The sequence below is a fragment of the Haliotis rufescens genome, unplaced genomic scaffold (genome assembly GCF_023055435.1).
Source record: "Haliotis rufescens isolate VD_foot unplaced genomic scaffold, xgHalRufe1.0.p SCAF_16, whole genome shotgun sequence".
NCBI classification, from domain to species: Eukaryota; Metazoa; Mollusca; class Gastropoda; order Lepetellida; family Haliotidae; genus Haliotis; species Haliotis rufescens.
In genome coordinates this window covers 6,823,672-6,847,183 of record NW_025963846.1, presented here as the reverse complement: position 1 = coordinate 6,847,183, position 23,512 = coordinate 6,823,672, and the positions used below count along the sequence as shown (strand labels likewise).

The window sequence follows — 23,512 nt, the reverse complement described above, 5'->3', positions numbered from 1 at the left end:
GATAAGATGGAGAGGTCGGGCCAATAACATAAACTAAATTTAACCTATTTATCTTCATTTTGTGATTTTAATTTGGCTTCCAGTCGATCGAATCAGTACAGCGGAAAATAGAAACAATATCCTAATTATAATTAGACAAATGGTGGAAAGCGTGAGTAAATGGTAGATAAACAAATACTTCGCGTTATCCGAGGTTCGACACAACCAATGAATTAATTTTGGATACACGTACCGGTTGGCATGAAGAGTGAATAACATAAATGACCAACATTAATTTTATTATTGGACCCGTGACTTTCCGGGTAGAATAGGTCTTCAACAACCAATGCTTGTCCCCCGTGAAGATCCGGGTTAGAATAGTTCTTCAACAACCCATGCTTGCTGTAAAAGGCGACTATGCTTGGGATAAGGGGCGACTAACGGGATCGGGTGGCGCGGCTCGCTGCTTGGTTGATGCATGTCATCGTATCCCAATTGCGTTGATAGATGCTCATGATATCAGTCACTGGATTGTCTGGTCCAGACTCGATTATTTACAGACCGCCGTCATGTAGCTGGAATATTACTGAGTGCGACGTTAAACAACAAACAAACAAACGTTTATTAAAGATCATCAATGATATTTGAACCGCGATGACAGATGAGTCAAGGCGAGGTCGACTTACGAGAGTAAATCTTTCATGGAAGTACATGTTTGATTCTACAAAATGACTTCGAGAGAACTGTAATTTCGAAAAATCCGATTCCAAACATCAGAGGTTAAATAATGAGTAAAGAAGGAATATACAGGGGCCAAGCTTATACTTCGGGACAATCGTAGGTTCGACACAGAGATGTTTGACGGTATAATAATTAACAAAGAAAGGGAATTTAAAGCTTGTGGACCAAAGAAAACAATGACTAATTAAATGATGAACGAACGACAATGAATGTATAGGTATCCGGATATCACTTGGTGACTTTGAAAGTAATGCTATAAAATAGCAACAATAGTAGTCTTGTTGTGGATGAGTCACATTTCATGTTTATATCGCTGAACCTTTGACTTAAATCCAGTGTCTTATGTAACGCCAAGATAATCAAACCTACCGTACAAAAACATAACGGACCTATAAGGTCACATGTGACAACATTATTCAAAACTGACCGCGCGACATGACATTGCTGTATAACGAGGTTGCACTCGCACCTGTACCTCTATATAACGCCATACAGGTGTCTCGTACCAACTCAAGTGTGACCGAGAAAAATGGCGTCCTTCGCTGTGTCGTTGTTGGTCTTCCTGTCTGTGATTACAGGTAAGTCTCGTTGTATAACTTGAATACGTCTTGAACCGGGGTACATTAGTGTTATCGGTGTTTAAAACATTATATTAAAACACAAAAACCCTTATTTTGAGTTCATCAGTCGGAAATTGTCTACAGGCGGAAGCGCAAACACGGCTCAGGTATTTAGCGCTGTACCACACTGTGGGGAATAGGGGCTTTGGCTTCTCAGAAATATCAAACAGTATGTATCGATCTTATTATTTACCTTCTTGTGTAGGTGAGAGATGATGCGAGGGAGACTCGCATTTATATACATGTGTGTTTGAATACTGGCTTCACGACACAGCACACCTGAGAGATATGTGACCCAAATTCGTCCCCTATTTGATAGCAATAAAATGGAGGAATGTTGATATGAAAACCTAGCGCTATGAAAATGTAGCTATGAGCATGTGCTGTCTATGTGTAACAATAGATGTTTGTGTATACACATATAGATAAAACGGCATACACAGTGTATTATTGCAGGTTGGATGGTAGATTCCTTCCCGATATTTTTGAATTGTTTGTAGCAACGTCATAGATCTATTTATAGCACGAAGGATAGCCGTGTTGTCCAAGTTTTGATGTGGAGAATGTGTGCACGCGTGACATGTACAGAGGTTGAATCATTAAAAAAGTTCATTTTCACTGTATACAATAGGTCTGTCTACGAACCAGTAATAAGAAACTAAGTGTTTACCATGCTTACAGTAATAGTGTACGACATGTTGACAATGAGAACGAATGCCACATCAATGATAACAATTCATTTTTGATAATATTAACGTTACAGTAATGCTATGATAGTGGTGATAATACTGCTTAGTCTGTAATCATCGATTTGATGATGAAGTTGATGATAAAGATTATGACGTTAATGAGGATAATAATAACGATCACAATATTGACGATGATGTATATGTCGAAGACGGTATTGTGACGATAACATCTTTGGTGATGACAGATTGGCATTGAAAATGAAGACAACGATGAGTATATTTTCGATGATAACGACAAATTTGATGATCATTGATAATGATATAGACGACGATATTTACGATGTCAAAGACTACTATGATACTTGAAGATGATGATGATGATGATGATGATGATAGTGGAGTAGTTATATATCTGTTCACATCAGGTCGGGAATTGTTAGCTGACATGATATTTAGTCATGACGATGACGGTGGCGGTTGTGTCGATGCCGTTGATGATGTTGATGATGTAGTGTACACTGTAACAAATGTTATATTTGGGATAAGACTTTCTTAGTCAGCGATCTAACCGACTCAGCCACTGAGGGGTACACAAAGTACGTGATCTAGACTACCATTTGTCGGACTTTCATTTTGTAAAAGCCTCGGTGGCTAAGTGGGTTAGATCGCTGACTTTGTGTGGTGCCTCACTCTGGCAGTGTTGGTTCGAATCCTTGATGGGACTCAACCAAAAAAGTACGAGAATCTGTACTTTCTCGGGAAAGTGTTATTCCAGATATAACATTTGTTACATTTGACCACTTTATAAATGGCATCGTGTGTTCATTTTGTATACTGTTGTGTGTTGCTAGAGTCGTTGTGCTGGCGTTGTGCGTACTACCGGAACCTGTTCGACCAGCAGCCAGAGTACCTGGAGTGTCTGGTGGGATGCTGTGGAGACTCCTGGAACCGACACTGCTGTAGCGAGTAAGTCACAATCTCAGTGAGTGTGTGAGTGAGTGAGTGAATGAGTTGGGTTGGTTGGTTGGTTTGTTGTTTAACGCCGCACTCAGCAATATTCCAGCTATATGACGGCGGTCTGTAAATAATCGAGTCTGGACCAGACAATCCAGTGATTGATATCATGAACACCGATCCACGCAATTGGGATCGATGACATGTATCAACCAAGTCAGCCAGCTTGACCACCCGATCCTGTTAGTCGCCTGTTAAAGTCCTATTCTAACCTGGATCTTCACGGGGCGAGTGAGGGGTTGAACGCCCCTTTTAACATTATTCCAGCTGTGACACGACTTGCCAGCTTGATGGTGGAAACCTCGATGTGATGCAGGTCTCACCGCCACGAGTGTGGTGCTGACAAACCTAGAAACATTATCAGGGCGAAGCGAGATTCGAACCCAAGGTGATAGGTCTGTGGCGTGCCCAAAGGACCATCTCTGCACGGAGAATTGCAGTGCGTTTGACTACTGGGCCACTCGTGCTCCCCCACAGTCACAGCCACACAATATTGTGTGTATATATGGCTGCTAGCACACTTGCACAAATATTGGTTGATACCAAACATATTAACTTAAACTGCAGGGGCGGTGGGGTTGCATAGTGGTTAAAGCGTCCACTCGTCGCCCCGAAGGCCGGGTTCGATTCCCCACATGGGTAAAATGTGTGAAGCCCATACCAGTGTCACCGCCTTGATGTTGCTCGAATATTGCTATAAGCGGTGTCAACCTATACTCACTCACTCAATTGAACTACATGAATTTACACTTAAACGTAATACATTAATCGAACACTGGTTTGTGTAGTCCAGACTCGACTATGTACAGTGATATATCCTGTGGCAATAACTTCCAATGACTCACTTAGCCACTGGTCCTTGGGGCATCTGCGAGCCAACATCATGCTTGTGTTTTAGAGAACATCATTCTCATGATCAGGTCTTCAGTATTTTCAAGCTGATCGGTGTTCATGATATCAATCACTGGATTGTCTGGTCCAGACTCCATTTTTTACAGACCGCCTTCATATAGCTGGAACATTGCTGAGTGCGGCGTTAAACAACAAAGAAACAAACTTTTATTATTGATCATCAATATATTTGAACTGTCGGATGAGTCGAGGCGAGAAATAGAACTGATCATGATTTCTGTCTGCAGGGCTGGTTTGATCATCGGTTGTTGTCTTGCGGCTGTATTCATCGTCATCATTACCATCATCATTGCCTGTTGTTTTATGAAGAAGAAAAGGGCGCGGGAATCAGCGTATATGAGAGCCAGATACCCAGCAGCTGGGATGAATATCACACAGCCAGGTGAGGCCGGTTGTCTCCCTTTAGAGGAATCACTGAAGAACATAATCTCCTTAATGTTTATGAAATTCGTACCTTTACCTACTATCTTAACAGTAGCATCTACTCTTTCAGAGGGTGGTAGGCTAGTTCAGTGGTTAAAGCGTTCGCCAGGCACGACGAAACCCCTATTCGAATTCCCACATGGGTATTTGTGTGAAGCCCATCTCTGGCATGGTCCCGTGGCCAGAGAGTTATCTGACTATAAAAGTCCAGTTTCCACCCTTGCCCAAATTGGCTGGAATTCCCGGGCTCGATCGTAGCGCCACCTGTGGCTAAGAGTCATGTCAAAGATATGAAGACATCCCATTGTGGGTCATGCCAGAACGTCCTATCATCAGACCAATCAGAGCATCGCTTATCAGATCATGAAAGTGACAGTTGAAATGTGATTTTTGATCGTGCATAATGTGTGTAATGGAGAAATCATGAGAATCTGTTGATTCCTTATATAGAATCAACTCGCCCCATTCGGCCAGATTGATTCTACATATATAATTAACAGATTCGTGTGATTTCTCCGACTTAAAACCATATGGCTGATGTATCACGTTCCTATAAGTAGAATAGGTCTTCAGCAACCCATGCTTGCTGTTAAAAGGTGACTATGCTTGTCGTAAAAGGCGACTAACGGGGTCGGGTGGTCAGGCTCGCAGACCTTGTTGATTGATGCATGTTATCGTATCCCAATTGTGTGGATCGATGCTCATGATATCAATCACTGGATTGTCTGGTCCAGACTCGATTATTTACAGACCGCCGTCATATATCTGGAATATTGCTGAGTGCGGCGTTTAACAACAAACCAACCAACCAACCAACCAATATTTAAATACCAGTTCAGAATGGTCAGTGAATTCCGGGCTCTGAATCAACTGCAACAGCAATAGCGTGATTAATTGTTCATAATGTCATCATAATTGTTGACTGCTGGACTATTTTTAATAGCGACGTAAAAGTCAACCCGGGCACTCATTCACGCCATCGGTTATGAGAATATCATAGTTCAGTTATGGACCGGTTAAAATGACCAGTTTCTTATATCCAAATTATTCTAAACACGGGGTCTTTTTGTAAAACAGAAAACATGTACTATTTGTATCTCATAGAAAAATGACTCTGAGTATAATTATTTACGGTCATCAAACACCAATACATGCGTTTGTAAAATCATTATCACTGAAGCAAAAGTGTTTGAAAAACCGAACGCCTCCAAAGGTTCCACAGATGATTGTGAAACTTTGAAGTGCCACCATGGATATCAACAGATGCACTACTGTAATTTTAATAATTAATTAATAATTTGCTTATCTTAAATAATTAATTAATAATTTGCTTATCTTAAATGAACATGTTTTACGAGTTTAAAGCGTTTCTAAAGTTTGGTTCCATTCACAAATTTAGATGTTGAACAATTGAAACATTTACTTGTTCTGGATGTAGATGATGGTGACATGGGTGATTGTGTTCCTCGTTCTTAATGCTGTTTCTTTGTTTCAGGTTACATGCCCCCTGGTCGCGACAGGAAATATTGAAATCATCATGACATAAGAGACTTGATTTAAAACAAAGCTATCAAAGAATGACACTCGGAAATTCTGTAAAAGACAATTCAAACGTGAAGAGGAGAATTATTTTTAAAGCAAGGAGAGCTGGTTCCTTCCTGGGTGTTTGTGCTGTTGAGAACATATATCAATTGTATATGTTAGGGAATGAATACGCATGTTAGAAACACAAATTCATACAATTAATATCTTAGTCTTGCAATAGTATTGGCAATTGTTTTTAATCTGTAAAGTTTTTTTTTAAATTTTATTTTGTAAAGACTACATATCATACATTTCGTCTTTACTCGTTCAATATATTGGAAGAAAAAGGCACACCTTAGTCACGAAAAAAATATTGTTCTCGTGAAATTTCTCGATTTGGGACTAACTGTAACAACTTAAAAATCAGACTTGGGTGGGAAATTATCATATAATAACCAACTTATACATGTTCGGCATGAGTTCCGGGTCGGGTGGAGAAATTGAACCAAAAACATTTAACGTGGCCTTATCATAATCATCTTTTAATAGAAATGTCATTTTATTTCACGTTTATCGTTTTTTGCATGAATTTTTTACCTAATCCATAAGGTTCCATATCTCCATAATTACTTTATGACCAAATCACACAATTATGTACCCTACTATTAGAGCTTCCACGCAGGGAATCACATAAGGGTTAAAGTCAGTAGACGTTTTACGTTGCTGTGGAGTTAACCCCTGTGCTGATGACTTAACCCAATTATTCCACCTTTTTCGCGGAGTATTTGTAAGAGATTGAAAGTAAAACATATGGTCAAGTTTAATTTCTAGAAACAGTTTGATTTTTTGTACTGTGCAAATGCTACACGGAATTTCAAATGTTCTCGTATGCATATGCTTATTACGTTGATGTGTTGTGAAGGAATTACGAAGGCAAGCATACCGGTATGTACAAGGGCTGACGATATTACTCCATATCGAAGGCGCATCTAGTGAGAAATCTTTGTTTCAATAAAAGGCACGGGTGGTCCAGTCGTCTAAGAGCAGCAATTCACTGTGCAGAGTATCGGCCCTTGGGCACGCCAGGAACCTATAATCGTGAGTTCGAATTGTGTTTCAAGGTTTGTCAGCATCACACTCGTGCTCGTGGGTCTCACCGAAGTGGTAAACGTCTGAGACCTGCATCACTTCGGGCTTTCCTCCCACGTTAAGCTGACACGCCGTGATATTACTGGAATAATGTTAAAAGCGGCGTTAAACCCAACCCACTCACTCACTCACTCAAAACTTTCAAAAGTCTATCCAGTGAGTTTAGAAATAGGATTTCTCAATTGGAGTTAAAAAAATCCTATTCCCCAGTTCCGTCGGAGCATATTTTATATTTTTATAGGTACCTATACTTTGCACTTGTTAATTGTCATGACAACCTTATAGGTATTGTTAGGTTATAATATGCTAGGCAGATGATTCACCATATAGGTCTTTGTAAATACGTGTGTATAGGCATTTAATATGATCATGTGATTCGCAGACGTAGTTAATCCCATTCTTGTGGCAATGTTGACCAATTTTTGATGATTCGGGTGCGTGAAATATTTTCACTTTTGTGCACTTGTTTTACGATCAATGTCCTTGCCATTGTATATAGATTGTAATAAAACATATTTGTATCTTTTCGTAACTATGTATTGTGTTCTTGTTGCTAATTGGTACATACATGGAACGATGACACAATATGTCGTTCACTTACATTATGGACGTGTGATTCATTTAAGCTGTCGAACTGCGTTGACACTGACAGCGTATTAGTTGTCAGGCTGCGTACTCTTTTGGCCCAGAGCTCTAGGACCAGACAATTCGCTGTGTAGGGTAGGGACCGCCACGTGGTCAAGGATTGAGCGTCTGTCTGGAGTACGGAAGGCAGGTGGTTCAGTACCCGGCCGCTCATTCCAAAAGACTTTAAAGATGGTAATTGTCACAATACCTGGCGTTAGATATGGATAGTTTGATTGTTGCTTGACGCCGCACTCAGCAGTATTCCATCTGTATGACGGCGGTCTGTTAATAATCGAGTCTTGACAAGATAATCTAGTGACTGACATGCGCATCGATCTACGCAATTGGGATACGATAATATGCATCAACCAAGTCATCGATACTGACCACCCGATTCTGTAGTCGCCTCTTACGATAAGCATAGTCGAATCTTTCGGCAAGGGGCGGTGTGGTAGCCTAGTGATAAGGCGTTCGCTTGTCACGCTGAAGACCCGGGTTTGTTTCCCCACATGTGTACAATGTGTGAAGCCCATTGGTGGTGTCCCCCGCCGTGATATTGCTGGAATAGTGCTAAAAGCGGCGTAAAACCAAAATCACTCACTCACTTTTACACTTTTACATGGCTTGCTGAAGGCCGAATGCTGGATCTTCACGGGTATTAACATTAATGGGATGACATTAAAAGGACTGGTCACTCAGAGTCGGTATACTGTGTATGAATGGGATATTCATGTTAAAACTGTGGCATGGTATATCAGAGGGCTAGCGCAATAAATCCGGATTAGTACAACATTTCACCTCACCCAGATTTGCCCTGATCATCACCACCATCCGTACCCAAGCTCGTAGCTTTGTATCACCAGTCACGACCGTCATCACTCTACGATGCGTTAACCGCCTCCATCCCTCACTGCACTGTATTATCAGCGTGGTAGTAGCATGATGTGTATAACGTATTTGTCTTTGCTGTACTTGCGTCACTTATTATAGTGCGTTCGAATATTAAATTCACCATGATTATGTTCCTCGATTTGTGCTCGATTGCACCAAAATGGTACATGTAAACGTCTCAGACCTGCATCACTTCGGGCTTTCCTCCCACATAAAACTGACACGCTGTGATGTAACTGAAATAATGTTCAAAGCGGCTGGTGCGTTATACGAAACAGCCTCACTCACTCCGATGTCTAAGAAGTAGGATGGAAGATGGTTAATTTGGACAACACACTATAATTACTTTGACCATGATATTAGACAGGTGTCTCAATCGAATGAATATTGTTGAACAATATACATGTATACAATATATTACATGTTATGTATATTATAAAACTCATAAATATGCATATATGTTGAAGGGGAGAGCAGTAGCCTTCGACTATAGCAGTCGGTTTACACAGAACATACGAGTGAGGTTTACTCCGCTTGTAATATTCCAGGATAACATGGCGATGGACACCAAAAATGGGCTTCACAAATTGTTCCCGCTCCCAGGGACGCTAATTTAGTATCTTTTGAGGTCTACGAACTCCACACTTTGGAGTCAGTGTTATATAACTGAAATGTTCTTCCAACGACGTGAACCCTCACACTCTCTCCACAAGTACTCACAAAGACAAAAATGTCGGTAGCTTTCAGAATTGATATACGGGTTGGAAACGTTTAAACAAATTAACACGCTTCTCCGTTTGGCAGTACATATAGCTACTCCTTTGTCTTAGACTATTTAAGTTAGTGTGTGAGCGAGGTTTGTTTTACTCCGATTTTAACAATATCCCCTCCATATTGTGGCGGGGCCTGGACAAAAGATCACACATTGTACCCATGTGGGTACCCATCGAACACTTTAACCACTAGGCTACCACTCCGCCCCTCAGGCTGTTAGAGAAATAATTTTGTTTCTAATGACATTTGTTAACTGAGGGGGGGGGGGGGGGGGGGGGTTAGAAGACTGCACGAGAAAGTAGAGTGTTTAAATATATTCGGCAATTTCATGTGAGTAATCGCGAGAAACAAGAAATATATTTTAAACAGCCTTGTCTGGAGTCGAGTCTTACATGCAAACCATCACACCATTAACACAGATGGGATGTCAGGGATGGTACTCCCCTCGTTTATTAAACCATCCTATTGTATCAAGAATAATCAGTGCAGCTTCCATGTGTTTAACATGTGTGATACATCGCTGTCAGATTAATTTTTTTTGCAATACATATTGATATGTGTAAGTAGACTATCTGCCAGACACAAATGTGATCGATGTCAGTAAATGGTGTCCGAATAACCATTACAGATAGGACGTATCCTTCGCAGCAGCACAGCCTAACGGTGTTGGCAGTAGGTCAGCGGTGGGTGACCCGAACACTGCCACCCTCGCTTGTCGTCAGCCACTTCCTCTCATTGGTTCTGGTATTATAGCCGTACACCTTCCCGGAAGCTGCAGGGTAGAAAGGAAATGAAAGAATGAATGTTCTTGAACGCCGCATCATATTCAAGCTTTATCACGGTGCCTGAAAGTAAGGGTACCAGCTTGCCAGTGGAGTGGAGTGGAGTGGTGCAATGATCAACACTGTTACACTGGTGTCACACACCCGTAGTTACGGAGTAAATCACAGTGGTGGTTATGGATGTTCTGTCTTCAAAGTTCGAAAGTTATTATGGGCCTATAGTACAGAATAAATCGGTTTGTTTGTTTGGTATTTAACGCCGCATTCAGCAATATTCAAGCTATATGACGGCGGTCTGTAAATAATCGAGTCTGGACCAGACAATCCAGTGATTGACATCATGAGCATCGGTCCACGCAATTGGGTACGATGGCATGCGAGTGAGTGAGTGAGTGAGTGAGTATGGTTTTACGCCGCTTATAGCAATATTCCAGCAATATCACGGCGGGGGACACCAGAAATTGGCTTCACACATTGTACCCTGTACAATAATCGAGTCTGGACCAGACAATCCAGTGATTTACATCATGAGCATCGGTCCACGCATTGGGTACTATGGCATGCGAGTGAGTGAGGGAGTGAGTATGGTTTTACGCCGCTTATAGCAATATTCCAGCAATATCACGGCGGGGGACACCAGAAATGGGCTTCACACATTGTACCCATGTCGGGAATCGAACCCGGGTCTTCGGCGTGACGAGCGAACGCTTTAACCACCAGGCTACCCGACCACCCCTACGATGGCATGCATCAACCAAGTCAGCGAGCCTTACCACCCGTTCCCGTTAGTCGCCTTTTACGACAAGCATATTCGGCCTTCCACAGCAAGCATCGGTTGCTGAAGAGCTTTTCAACCCCGGATATTCACGGGTCGAATGAATCGGTAAAGAGGGACTTTATCGTTACTTTCATTCTACAGCAGATGTCTCTGTTATGGAAGATGAAAAAAAATAAATTTTTGTTTGGTTGTACAATGTGTAACAGTTACGGAGAGAAATATCTACATCCAACATATACTTTCGTATAAATATTATATTAAACATGTGTAACTGGAAAAGGAAGCTTGGAAAGTAGAATCTTTTTTTAATTCCAGTTATATCCAAAAGAAGAATTTGATAGATAAACGTTTCTGAATGTATCTTTGCGGATGAATTTGTTTCATATTCATGAATGCTGTTCCAAAAACAGCATATCACATTAAGTCACTTAAAGTTGTAAATATAAACATTATGTAATGTAATCACTCGGGACAGGTTAAAAATTAAAAAAAAAAAAAATAATTACTGCCGAGAGGTTAGCTGGCTGCATGTTGTATCTGTTTATAAGCATTTGTAAAGGCAATTACGATAATGAGTTTTTATTTATCACATAAACTACTTGTACTGAGAATTATAAAATTATAAAAGTAAAATCATATTGACTGATCGAATCTGTAAATTGTGTTTTACAAAGCCCAATCAAGGCAGGCACGTCACACATTGTTGCCGAGTGCGGAATCGAATCCTGTCGTGGGTAAGAGATTTAACCACAAGGCTACCTCATCGCTCCTTATACACTAAGTACCGCTAAATTAGGTTTGATTCCCAACTTCGGTACAGACAAACCGCGAATAAAACTGTAACCTAAAGGACTTTCTCGGCTGAGAACACCCCGGGTCACTTACCTGGGTCAACCGCTTTTCCTTCAAACTCTCTGTTCAAAATGGCGAGAGACCGGAACTTCCTGTTCTTGAACAGGTTTCGCGGAGACTTGACGGGTGCGTCGTACTCCGTGTAGACCTGTCATGGACACACAAGGGTTAGACAGTATCACTCACAAACCGCCTGTGCTCCTTAGTTCGTCTTTGTATTGTGTGTTGTATTTTACCAAGGAAACAAATCTGGCTTAGAAACGTGCTTTTCACACAACATTTACATATTATATACTTGCACCAGTCAGCAATATTCCAGCCACATCACGTCGATCTGTGAATAATCAAATCTGTGACAGGCGTACTGGTAGATCTATACGTTTTTACACATCGTAAAAATTATGATAACATGAGTGAGTAAAGTCTTGGGTAGGCATTTAGAAGTTTGGAGAACATGAATAAATGAATTTTTTTATGGATACCAACTTCTTTTATTCTATATCACGACGTTTCAGAGCTACTTCTTGCTCCTTATTCAGGTGAGTCACCTGATGGAGCAAGAAGTAGCTCTGAAATGTCGTGATTCATCTGATGAAGGAGCAAGAAGTAGTTCTGAGTGAGTGAGTGAGTATGGTTTTACGCCGCTTTTAGCAATATTCCAGCAATATAACGGCGGGGGACACAAGAAATGGGCTTCACACATTGTACCGATGTCGGGAATTGGACCCGGGTCTTCGGCGTGACGTAGTAGCTCTGAAATGTCGTGATTCATTTGATGAAGGAGCAAAAAGTAGCTCTGAAACGTCGTAACGAAGAATGACAGACGTTGCATTCCATAAAAAGTGTCATTTATTCATGAGTGATTAAGCGAATAATTTCCGTCGTATTCAGCTACATCCCAGCTCTATCACGAACAATACCAAAAATAGTCCATGGCTGCTTGGACAGACACACTACGTTGTGAACTGCAATGACATATAATTCACGCCATAGGGGCACGATGACACGCGTACAGGTCACACAGCAACAGCCCGATGCTCATTGGCCAACTGTTGGGAAACCAATGATGGGAAGCTAGAAGCTCTTTGACCTGGATCCCGAACGCGTGTCGTGTTTATTCTATTTAACAATCTGTACAAACATGGAGTTAAAGATACGTAAAGATCCAACGGTTATCAACATATTTGATCCTGACACACGCTGATAAATTAAGTCTACTCACTGGAGGGGGGTCCATGTACAGGATATCCGGTATATTACCTGCAACAGAGGATCCAACATCCAGCATTTTGTTTTCTTCTTTTACTCGCTTATAGTGTTTACTTTTAATCTATTAATGTATTACGCATTTTAATGACGTTAGTGTCTCATTGCTGATACTGGCCGGGCATTGTACATGTACACATCTTCCCGAGCTACGTGGAAATTTTATGCTGTACAATGCGTGACACTTAAATCAAATATTTCTTCTCTTCTTCTATAACCCAGGCCATTCTTCTATAACCCAGGAGAACATTTGATTTACGGTGTTGATATTGTCTTATGTCGCATTCTGCACGATTAATGCCTGGCAAGTAATTGAGTCTTGATCAGACGAAATAGTCTTTATTAACATCATCAACGATGCTACGATGACAATGTAAGAACCGGAGGTTTGTGGACTCAACGACTGGGTGTGCCGGTGATCCAGAAGATGAGGATTGAGTGACCTACTTTGTGGTGTGACGACGGTGATGGACTGTGGTGTACCAACTCGTCTTGGTTGAGGGCTGACGGGTCTACAGAAAATGGAAACAAGGTATATGTAGACAGCGACAACAAAAAGGTGTGTGTGTCTCACATTATGTGCCTGATTAGCGTTAGGTGTGTGTGTGTGTGTGTGTGTGTGTGTGTGTGTGTGCGTGCGTGCGTGTGTGCGTGTGCGTGCGTGTGCGCGCGTGCATGCGTGACACTTGACATTATACACGATTATTAAAATAACAGAAAGTGACGTTTGTTGTTTCGAGTTAATAGTGTAATTTCCAACGTGAAACGGGTCGAACCCTGTTTGTATACTCACAAGTCGATTAATCATTGAATTATTAACAATATCTTTCACGTTTACAGATTTACAGATTTACAGATTACTTAACGACTATATGTTGAGTGAAAACATTATCAGGTTTGTTCAGGCTGTAGACCACCGACTTCATATGAAAATGACCTTACGGCATTTCTGAAGCTTTCTGAATACATTCGTCTCGCAAAAATAAGAAAAAAAACAACTGTCGAATGTCTGCACTCATAAGGAAACTCGGTTTACATATAAAAGCAACGAATAAAGATCCATGTGAATATCCATGATTAATATATGTCTGAAAAACAATCACAAGAACTTGACAAACCAAGAATCATGATGATATTCCGGAATTCGAATCACCGACCACAGGATTCTTGCACATATAAGGGAAGCAACTCTCCAAAGAGAATTCCGACGACTGAGTAACACCGTAATAATCAATAATCCCAACATATCAGGCCACCAAAATTTGGCTTGGAAACTTGAATCTATGAGTGGATTCAAACCGAGTCTTCGGCGTCACGAGCTAAAGTTTAAGAATCACCTCTCTTTGGTGAAACATTCGTCACCAGTCACCCCTTTTCGTAAACTGCAAGAAGACTCGTCCCCCTCTCGATGAATGTTATGTGCGTAAATACGACAAACCAATCAGAATGCGCGTATGACTTCACGTTCTTCGTCAAAGAATCCCTCAGAAATAATTTCTGATTTTACATATATTTTGCATCTAAAATTATAGTATCCAAGACAAGTTAAATGTGTTCAATCGTACTGTATAATTTCGCACGTCCCGATGTGCTTTAAATTGCATCTGAAATATATATAATATAAGGGGAAATATATGTGAACCATTACGCAACGAGTTTACAATTGTTTTACGTATGCCCGTTTGCGCTAAGACGGAACCTGGTCGCAAAAAAGGGCACGAGAGGGACACGAGTCGCTATTCGGCTTGTCCCGAATAACACGAGTTGGTCACGAATGTTTCGTGATAGTGAGAAAAAACATCGTGTCCTACAACGTCGACCAAAAACCTTTTCTTTTTCCTGCAACCGTAGAGACTGGAGACGACGACAGTGCAGATGAGGACTAGGATGACAACGGCGATGACGGTGAGGATGATGATGCCCTCTAACGTCTGTGCCCAAGGGGTCACGGGGTCATAGTAGCGCCTCACAGATTGGATACTGAGCCCAGCTAGGCCTCCCTCTGAAGAACAACGATGGGCCATTGGTAAACACGACTGGTGTAGAGAAGATATATGCTTTCGTCTTCGTCAGTCGGTTAATAATAACACGCACACACCACATAGAGTGGAAGCAGGTTAACTGTATGACTGAATTATATTTGTAAAGAAATTATTCAAACCTTCGTCGTTATGATGTTGATAATGTTATAATCCTGAGACCCTCTACGTGGTCTCTCCGCCCGTGGAGCAAAATGTCCGGGGTTCGATCCCTGGCCGCGTCATACCATAAAACGTCAAAAGATGGTACTTGTTGTTACCCCGTCAGGCGCTCGGCATTAAGGGCTAAAACGACTGGTCGGCTCGGAGTCAGTATGCTGTGTCTGAGTGGGGTATTCATGTTAAACTGCGGCATGGTTCCTCAGTGAGCTAGCACTATAAATCCGTATCCATCTGGATTAGTACAAGCAGCCACACACACACACGCACACACACACGTGCATGCACGTCGATATAGATGTGCAATAATCTTGGACGTGACGTCACCTTACCACACCTCATAATCCTGATTTTTACTTATTATTGTTACCAATAGGATTACAGTAAATGTAATTAAGAATACATAATACCACACAAACACACATATTTATTACGTTCGACAAGGTCCATTGAGTCCATCTAGTTCAACAAAAGTATGGGACGGGGCTGGTCCAGTGTGCTAGGGCGACAGAACTCACGATAGAGCGTTGCGCCCCTTTCCGTGATCTTGGGTTCGAATCCCATATTCACCACGATTATGCTCCTTTGTTTGTCAGTACCATGCCCGTGGCCGGTGGTCACCATAGTTAATACGTATACATACGACCTGCGTCACTTACCGTCCCGCGTTGAGGAGACACGTCGGGATATAACTGAAACACCGCATACACCCAACTTGCTAACTCGAATTCATTGCAACCTAATAGTCTCACCATTAAGGGCCGAAATCGGCGTCCCCAGGGGGTCGGTAGAGAGGAACTTCAGTGTCTCTGAGGACGTCAGCAACGTCTTGTCCTGCGTGACGTTACTGACGGAGTCGGTAGAGCTGTCTGCTACAGTGTACCCATGCACGGTCACCGGACTGGGGAGATAAAGAAATCACGAAGCGGATAAGATATGGCGTCGTGGTCGTGCCCTGACAGAAGAACTCTATGTGGGTCCTATTGACTTTTATCCATGACGTTCAATGCATGTTTTAAAGCCTCTGATATAATGTCATCTTGCTCCATGATCATGCTGTCAACCATTAGTTTATAGGACGAGACTACATGGTTTACAAGCTACCATGATACAGCTCTAGTATGATCGACTTTTGGGTAAATATAATTCACTCACTCACCATGACGAGGCAATACGCTAAGCACAAGGACAAAGCGAGAGATATAACATAGTGATTACATATATGCTAACACGTTAGAGCCAAATTTACACAAACTCAATTAATTAAGATCCTTTACTGCGATACGATACTACTCAGCGTGAAGATCTGACACAGTATTTTATGTTGGCGAACGACATTCCCTGATCGTCTTCCTTAAATGATTGGCCGCCTCCGTGGTCGAGTGGAAGAGCGTCCGCCCTGGTTCGATCCCCGGCCGCGTCATACCAAAAGACGTTAAAAGATGATAGTTTTACCCTGATACCCTGCCTGGCGCTCGGCATTAAGGGGCTAAAACAAGGACTGCGGTCGGCTCGGAGTCAGTATACTGTGTCTGAGAGGGGTATTCATGTTAAACTGCGGCATGGTTTCTCAGTGAGCCAGCACTATAAATCGGCTTGGAGTCAGTATACTAGCTGTGTCTGATTAGGGTATTCATGTTAAACTGCGGCATGGTATCTCAGTGAATTAGCACTATAAATCGGCATTAGTCCGGACTAGTACAAGCAGCCACACACACTCGCTATATAAGTGCTATATAAGTGCAATCGTGATCGCGACGTTTAAACCCCATCTCACCCCACTTTACCTTTATTGATCTGATACCGTAAAACAATTGTAAATAGTTCTAATTAAAAGCATTTATTAATACCTGAACGCCTGGAGTAGCTTCCTCCTTCCTGATACTTGGGTGGTGCCCGCGGACTCTACACACCACACCCTGAACATGGCGGACGGGTAAGAAGCCCGTATGAGGGTCTGGAGTTCAGAGATGAAGGTGCCCTTCTCGGCTTGGAAAGTGGTCCGGTCAATGTTGAGCTTGAAGGTGACTGCGACGACGTTGGGGTCGAAGGAGTCGATGCGGATGGTGGCAGGGGTCGTAGCGGTGAGCACGGGGCTGCCAGCATCTTGTGCCAAGGCTTCTATGACGTAACGGAAGTTGTTTGAAGCTTGGGACGCAAGGGAGACAACTCCTGTCGGAACATGCAGCGAAGCTCATTTCAAAGTCACAAGAAGAATTTTTTTGTTTAAGGGATAAATTATAAGTTAATGTAGGAGTAAGTATTGGGTATCGACAGTGAGAAATATCTTAAAGATTTAACGCCGCTTTTAACAGTGTTCCAGTTATATCACGGCGTGGCAGGTTAATGTTGGAGGAAAACCCGAAGTGATGCAGGTATCAGACGTTTAGCCCTTTGGTGAAACCCACTAGCACAGGTATGGTGCAGACAAACCTCGAAACATAATCGGTACGAACAAGGATTCAAACCGACGATCATAGATTTCTGGCGTGCCCAAGGGACAAATCTCTGCACAACGAACTGAAACGACTGGGCCTCCCGTGGGTACATTTTATTGGAGGTGAGGTGAGGTGAGGTGAAATGGGGTTTAAGTCACGTCCAAGATTATTGCACTTACATAGCGACGTGCATGTACGTGTGTGTGGCTGCTTGTACTAGTCCGGACTGATGCTGATTTTTAGAACTAGTCAACTGAGATACCATGCCGCAGTTTAACTCAGACACAGAATACTGACTCCGAGCCGACCAGTCCTTGGTTTAGCCCCTTAATGCCCAGCGCCAGACAGGGTTACAGCTAGTACCATCTTTTAACGACTTTTGGTATGATGCGGCCGGGAATCGAACCCCGAACCTTCCGCTCCCCGGGCGGACGCTCTACCACTAGACCACGGAGGCGGTCTTTAATGGAGGTCTTGGCAGAGACGTCAAAGAGTTTGTAATAATCATCAGTGCTATCATTGCTTGAGTTGTATACTCACCCATTTACCTTAGAACATATATTGATTATACACTGTTCCGTTGGCGGGGTAAATAATTGCGCGCTATGAGCATGCATTGTTTTGAATAAGCGTTGTACAAATTTACAATTTACATTTATTATTATTATTATTCTTCTTCTTATTATTATTATTATTATTATTATTATTATAATATATTATTATTATTATTATTATTATTATTATTATTATTACCATAATACCTTTTATGTTAAAAAAATAGTTACCCGAGGCCCCATCCATGGAAAACAGATAGGTGTAGGTGCTCTGTGAGAGGAAGTACTTGATCTGCCCATTCAGTCCACTGTCTGCATCTGTTGCTGTCACGGTGGTAATGGAGCTGTCACAGACACCGTTGTAAGCCACTTCAGTGTTGTAAAAACGAGGAGAAATAACAGGGGGGTTGTTGTTGACGTCTTGCACGTTAATCGTCACCGTAGCTGTCGCAGTGCGGGGTGTCGCGCCTCCATCAACAGCGAGGACTTTGAAAATATACGTCCGGTCGGCGTCTTGGTAAACATTGGTTTTCAGAGACACAATTCCAGTGACTGAATTAGTCGCAAACACCAGATCAGCCGTAGTCCCCTCTGATGTTGACGTATCGATGGACAGCTTGATGTCACTGTTGACACCGATGTCGTTGTCTGTCACCATCACTGGAAGGATGGCTGTACCAACTGCAAGGTCCTCTCTGATTGTGGCCGAGTACGAAAGGGAATCAAAGTGAGGATCGTTGTCGTTGAGGTCAGTAACGACGATGGTGACGTTAGTGTTTCTGTATCGGCTAGGAGTTCCCTTATCTGATGCTCTCAGCCATATTTGGTATGTGTCCATCGTCTCTCGGTCTAAACCTCCAGCAGTGGTTATTTCCCCTGTTACACTGTCTACAGTGAAATCGGATGTTTTGCCTTGCCAATATATAATAAATGCATATTCAACATCCCCGTTCACGCCCATGTCGGCATCCAACGCTGTCACGTAATCTACGGTGGAGCCGAGGGGGACATTTTCCGCAATACTGAAGTTATATAGCAAGTTCTGAAACACTGGGTCATTGTCGTTGACGTCTCCGACTGTGATGGAAACAATGACGACATCGTCTTTTGGTGTGACTCCGTTGTCAGTTACGGTGATTTCAAGAGCGTAGCTAGGCGTTACTTCTCTGTTCAAGACCTTTCTTAGTTGCAAAATGCCGGATGTTGTATCCAGAGTGAAGTCACTGTTTGGGTCACCATTGGTAATTGTGAAGGTCATCTCGCCGTTACGACCGCTGTCGGCGTCGGTTGCTGTGACAGTGTCGATAATTGTGCCCACTTTGGTGTCTTCGGGAACAGTCTTAGAGTAGGTGCCGGTGACGACGGGGGAGTTGTCGTTCTCGTCGACGATGTTGACAGTTAGAGTTGCAGTCCCCACCCGTCCCACTCCGTTCTGGTCCCGGGCGGTCACTGTCAGGAGATGGCTGATGAGTAAAAATATCGGCGAACTATCATAAACTTGCTTCTCAAACGTGTGTCTCAGAGTGAGTGAGTATGGTGTTACGCCGCTTTTAGAAATATTCCAGCAATATCACGGCGGAGGACACCAGAAATGGGCTTCACACATTGTACCCATGTCGGGAATCGAACCCAGGTCTTCGGCGTGACGAGCGAACGCTTTAACCACTAGGCTACCCGACCGCCCCCGTGTGTCTCAGAAACAAACCTATCACATTATCTTTCTGAAAAGGGCCAAGTGGTTAAAGGTTCGCTCGTCACGCCGTAAGACCGGGTTCGATTACCTACATGAATACAACGTGTTCCCCCCCTTCGTATTGATATTATATTGCTTAGAGCGGCGGAATGCCATTTTCACTCACGATTCTCATAATGATAAAAGTAGATTTACAGCACAGAGAAATACGGTGTCGCCACCCACGAGTACGGGTATGGTGCTGACTAACCAAGAAACATAATCATGGCGAAACGGGATTCGAACCCACGATCGTAGGTTTCTGGTACGTCTATGGAAAGGTTTTCGAGGCTTTAGACAAAGCCTCCCGTGTCGTCCCTTGAAGATGAGTAGGGACAATGTCAGATAGCTGATTCGTCATGTCGAGTGGAAGTCAGTTGGAAACCCCAATAGAGACTGGGGCACAGGACGGTATATAACATAAGTTTTTGTTAACTTTCAGATTCCACAATGGCTGGTCCTACAGCGTGTTTTCAAGCAGTAATACCTATCAACGGGCTATCAGGGTCATTAGAAGGACTTCTAACACCTCTACAGCAAGTGCATACAATCTCAAAGATATAGAAAGTGGTACTTACAGTGCTGTTTTCTCTCTGTCGATGAGGCCTTTCGTAGCTATAGTCCCCGTTTTTGGGTCAATAGAAAACAAAGAGCTTATCATTATGTAGACAAACTTGTTGTTACTGTTAGCATCTGAATCAGCGTCCGACGCCACCATTGTAACTACTGGTGTTCCAATGGCAACGTTTTCCGTTACCTCTACAGTGAGGGTCGATGGAGTGAAGGTTGGACTGTTGTCGTTCAGGTCGTTGAGAGAAATCACAACCATTGTTGTGGCACTATTTGGTGTCGGCGTGCCACTGTCCGTCGCCATGACAACCAGACTAAAGATCCTTTTGATTTCATAATCTAATGCGGATACCGTTGTTATTTCACCCGTGGTGGCGTCAATATCAAATGTCGTCTGCCCGTCACCGGAAGTGATTGAATATACGATTTGTCCGTTTGTTCCTGAGTCGGCATCTGTTGCGACGATGCGGGCAACGGAAGTGCCTATGCTCAGATTCTCGTCGACGGCGACGTTGTATAAATTTCTGGTAAACTGTGGGTAGTTGTCGTTTACGTCGTTGAGAGCTATGTGCAGCCATGTTGTGGCAGACTTCCCTCCCCCATCAGTTGCCTCCAATGTTAGGTTGAAGAAGCCGGGTGCGACATCAGCATCAAGCTTCGACCAGACCAGAATATCTCCAGTTACATCATCTATTACAAAACTGTTCGCCGGAACATTACCGCTGATGATTGTGTATGCTACGCTCCCAAAGATCGCTGAATCTGCATCTGTAGCGGTAGTGGTGAGGATCTTTGTACCAACAGCTACCGATTCATCTACAGAAATGCTCTGGTTTGGATCTGTGAATATCGGATTGTTCTGATTCGCTGGCTGGACATTGACAGTGACCCTTGCTGTAGTGGTCAGCACGGGGTTTCCCTTGTCAGCAGCTTGGATCACCAGATCGTAGGATGACGACGTTGCATAATTGAGACTCTTTCCTGCTGCTAACCGTAAATCAGCATTTGAAAATTCGAATACATTTCCAGTGGCCCCCGAAATCACACTGTATTGTATCCTAGAATTGACATTTCCTGCAAGATCATCATCAGTGGTTGTTACAGTGAGAATAACCGCAAGAGGACTAGCATCTTCCGACACAAGTCCGACGTAGGTCGACGGTGTAAACACCGGGGAGTTGTCATTAGCATCCGTCACGGTCACAAATACAAAGGCAGTTGCGGTCCGTTCTGTCACTGACCCTGGTGCATCATCTACTGCTATCACAGTGAGATTGTAAGTATCCAGAGACTCTCTATCAAGCGGTTTGGCTATGGTAATACTCCCTGCTGACTCGCGAATTGTGAACCTGCCTTGACTGTCCCCGTCGGTAATGCTGTATCGTACTGTGCCGTCTAATGCCCCAACGTCGGCGTCTGTCGCCGTCACTTGCGCCACCCTGTCCCCAAATGGGGCACTCTCTGTTGTAGCCACGGTGTAGGTGGTCTGGCTGAAGATGGGCGGGGCTTCGTTGACGGGGGTGACCAGGATTCTCACGGCGACGTTTACTGAGAGTGGGGGAGTCCCGCTGTCTGTCACGGTCACCGCCAGGAGATAGCCTGTCGTCGTCTCGTAGTCAAACACTAGAATGTTGACATAAAGGTACATTTATTTTCTTTTGCTTCAGCTTTGTACACTGTAAACGTCTATGGCGGTGACATGAGTATACGTGTAAATTCAATGACGGTGAGTATACGTGTAAATGACTGACAGTGAGTATACGTGTAAATTCAATGACAGTGAGTATACGTGTAAATGACTGACAGTGAGTATACGTGTAAATTCAATGACGGTGAGTATACGTGTAAATTCAATGACGGTGAGTATACGTGTAAATTCAATGACAGTGAGCATACGTGTAAATTCAATGACGGTGAGTTTACGTGTAAATTCAATGACGGTGAGTATACCTGTAAATTCAATGACGGTGAGTATACGTGTAAATTCAATGACGGTGAGTATACGTGTAAATTCAATGACGGTGAGTATACGTGTAAATTCAATGACGGTGAGCATACGTGTAAATGACTGACAGTGAGTATACGTGTAAATGACTGACAGTGAGCATACGTGTAAATTTAATGACGGTGAGTATACGTGTAAATTCAATGACAGTGAGCATACGTGTAAATTCAATGACGGTGAGTATACGTGTAAATTCAATGACAGTGAGTATACGTGTAAATTCAATGACAGTGAGTATACGTGTAAATTCAATGAAAGTGAGTATACGTGTAAATTCAATGACGGTGAGTATACGTGTAAATTCAATGACAGTGAGCATACGTGTAAATTCAATGACGGTGAGTATACGTGTAAATTCAATGACAGTGAGCATACGTGTAAATTCAATGACGGTGAGTATACGTGTAAATTCAATGACGGTGAGTATACGTGTAAATTCAATGACGGTGAGTATACGTGTAAATTTAATGACGGTGAGTATACGTGTAAATTCAATGACGGTGAGTATACGTGAAAATTCAATAACGGTGAGTATACGTGTAAATGTCAATGACGGTGAGTATACGTGAAAATTCAATAACGGTGAGTATACGTGTAAATGTCAATGACGGTGAGTATACGTGTAAATGTCAATGACGGTGAGTATACGTGTAAATTCAATGACGGTGAGTATACGTGTAAATTCAATGACGGTGAGTATACCTCGTACGTGTGGTCGCCTATGACAGCGATTATTCGTGTAAACATCTATGACGGTGAGTATACGTGTAAATTCAATGACGGTGAGTATACGTGTAAATGACTGACAGTGAGTATACGTGTAAATGTCAATGACGGTGAGTATACGTGTAAAATTCAATGACGGTGAGTAAACGTGTAAATTCAATGACGGTGAGTATACGTGTAAATTCAATGACGGCGAGTATACGTGTAAATTCAATGACGGTGAGTATACGTGTAAATTCAATGACGGTGAGTATACGTGTAAATTCAA

General features: G+C 42.7%; 2 protein-coding genes across 2 annotated transcripts in view; one reads left to right on the top strand and one right to left on the bottom strand.

Moving 5' to 3' along the window:
* The first annotated feature begins 1,219 nt into the window (after window positions 1–1,219).
* LOC124133996 lies at window positions 1,220–7,583 on the top strand. The gene is made up of 4 exons (XM_046498613.2): window positions 1,220–1,298; window positions 2,881–2,995; window positions 4,183–4,337; window positions 5,874–7,583. Exons 1-4 carry the CDS (start codon window positions 1,250–1,252, stop codon window positions 5,906–5,908), a joined length of 354 nt encoding a protein of 117 aa, XP_046354569.2. The 5' UTR covers window positions 1,220–1,249; the 3' UTR covers window positions 5,909–7,583.
* Window positions 7,584–9,765: 2,182 nt separating this feature from the next.
* The window catches only part of LOC124136636 (protocadherin Fat 4-like), a 44,776-nt gene continuing 31,029 nt past the window's right edge, over window positions 9,766–23,512 (bottom strand). Inside the window, exons 25-33 of the mRNA XM_046502623.2 lie at window positions 20,522–22,136; window positions 18,443–19,674; window positions 17,070–17,391; window positions 15,972–16,120; window positions 14,849–15,023; window positions 13,469–13,533; window positions 12,978–13,015; window positions 11,789–11,903; window positions 9,766–10,115 (exon numbers count right to left, since the gene is read on the bottom strand). Of these exons, the coding sequence (XP_046358579.2) occupies window positions 10,021–10,115; window positions 11,789–11,903; window positions 12,978–13,015; window positions 13,469–13,533; window positions 14,849–15,023; window positions 15,972–16,120; window positions 17,070–17,391; window positions 18,443–19,674; window positions 20,522–22,136 (3,806 nt within the window). The 3' untranslated portion in view covers window positions 9,766–10,020. The remainder of the gene's footprint in view (window positions 10,116–11,788; window positions 11,904–12,977; window positions 13,016–13,468; window positions 13,534–14,848; window positions 15,024–15,971; window positions 16,121–17,069; window positions 17,392–18,442; window positions 19,675–20,521; window positions 22,137–23,512) is intronic.

Excerpts from the sequence above, each read along its gene's own strand:
- LOC124133996 (XM_046498613.2), top strand. The coding sequence starts at position 1,250 with ATGGCGTCCTTCGCTGTGTCGTTGTTGGTCTTCCTGTCTGTGATTACA. Across the intron at positions 1,299-2,880 it reads CTTCCTGTCTGTGATTACAG|AGTCGTTGTGCTGGCGTTGT; the intron begins GTAAGTCTCGTT and ends GTGTGTTGCTAG. Across the intron at positions 2,996-4,182 it reads AACCGACACTGCTGTAGCGA|GGCTGGTTTGATCATCGGTT; the intron begins GTAAGTCACAAT and ends TTCTGTCTGCAG.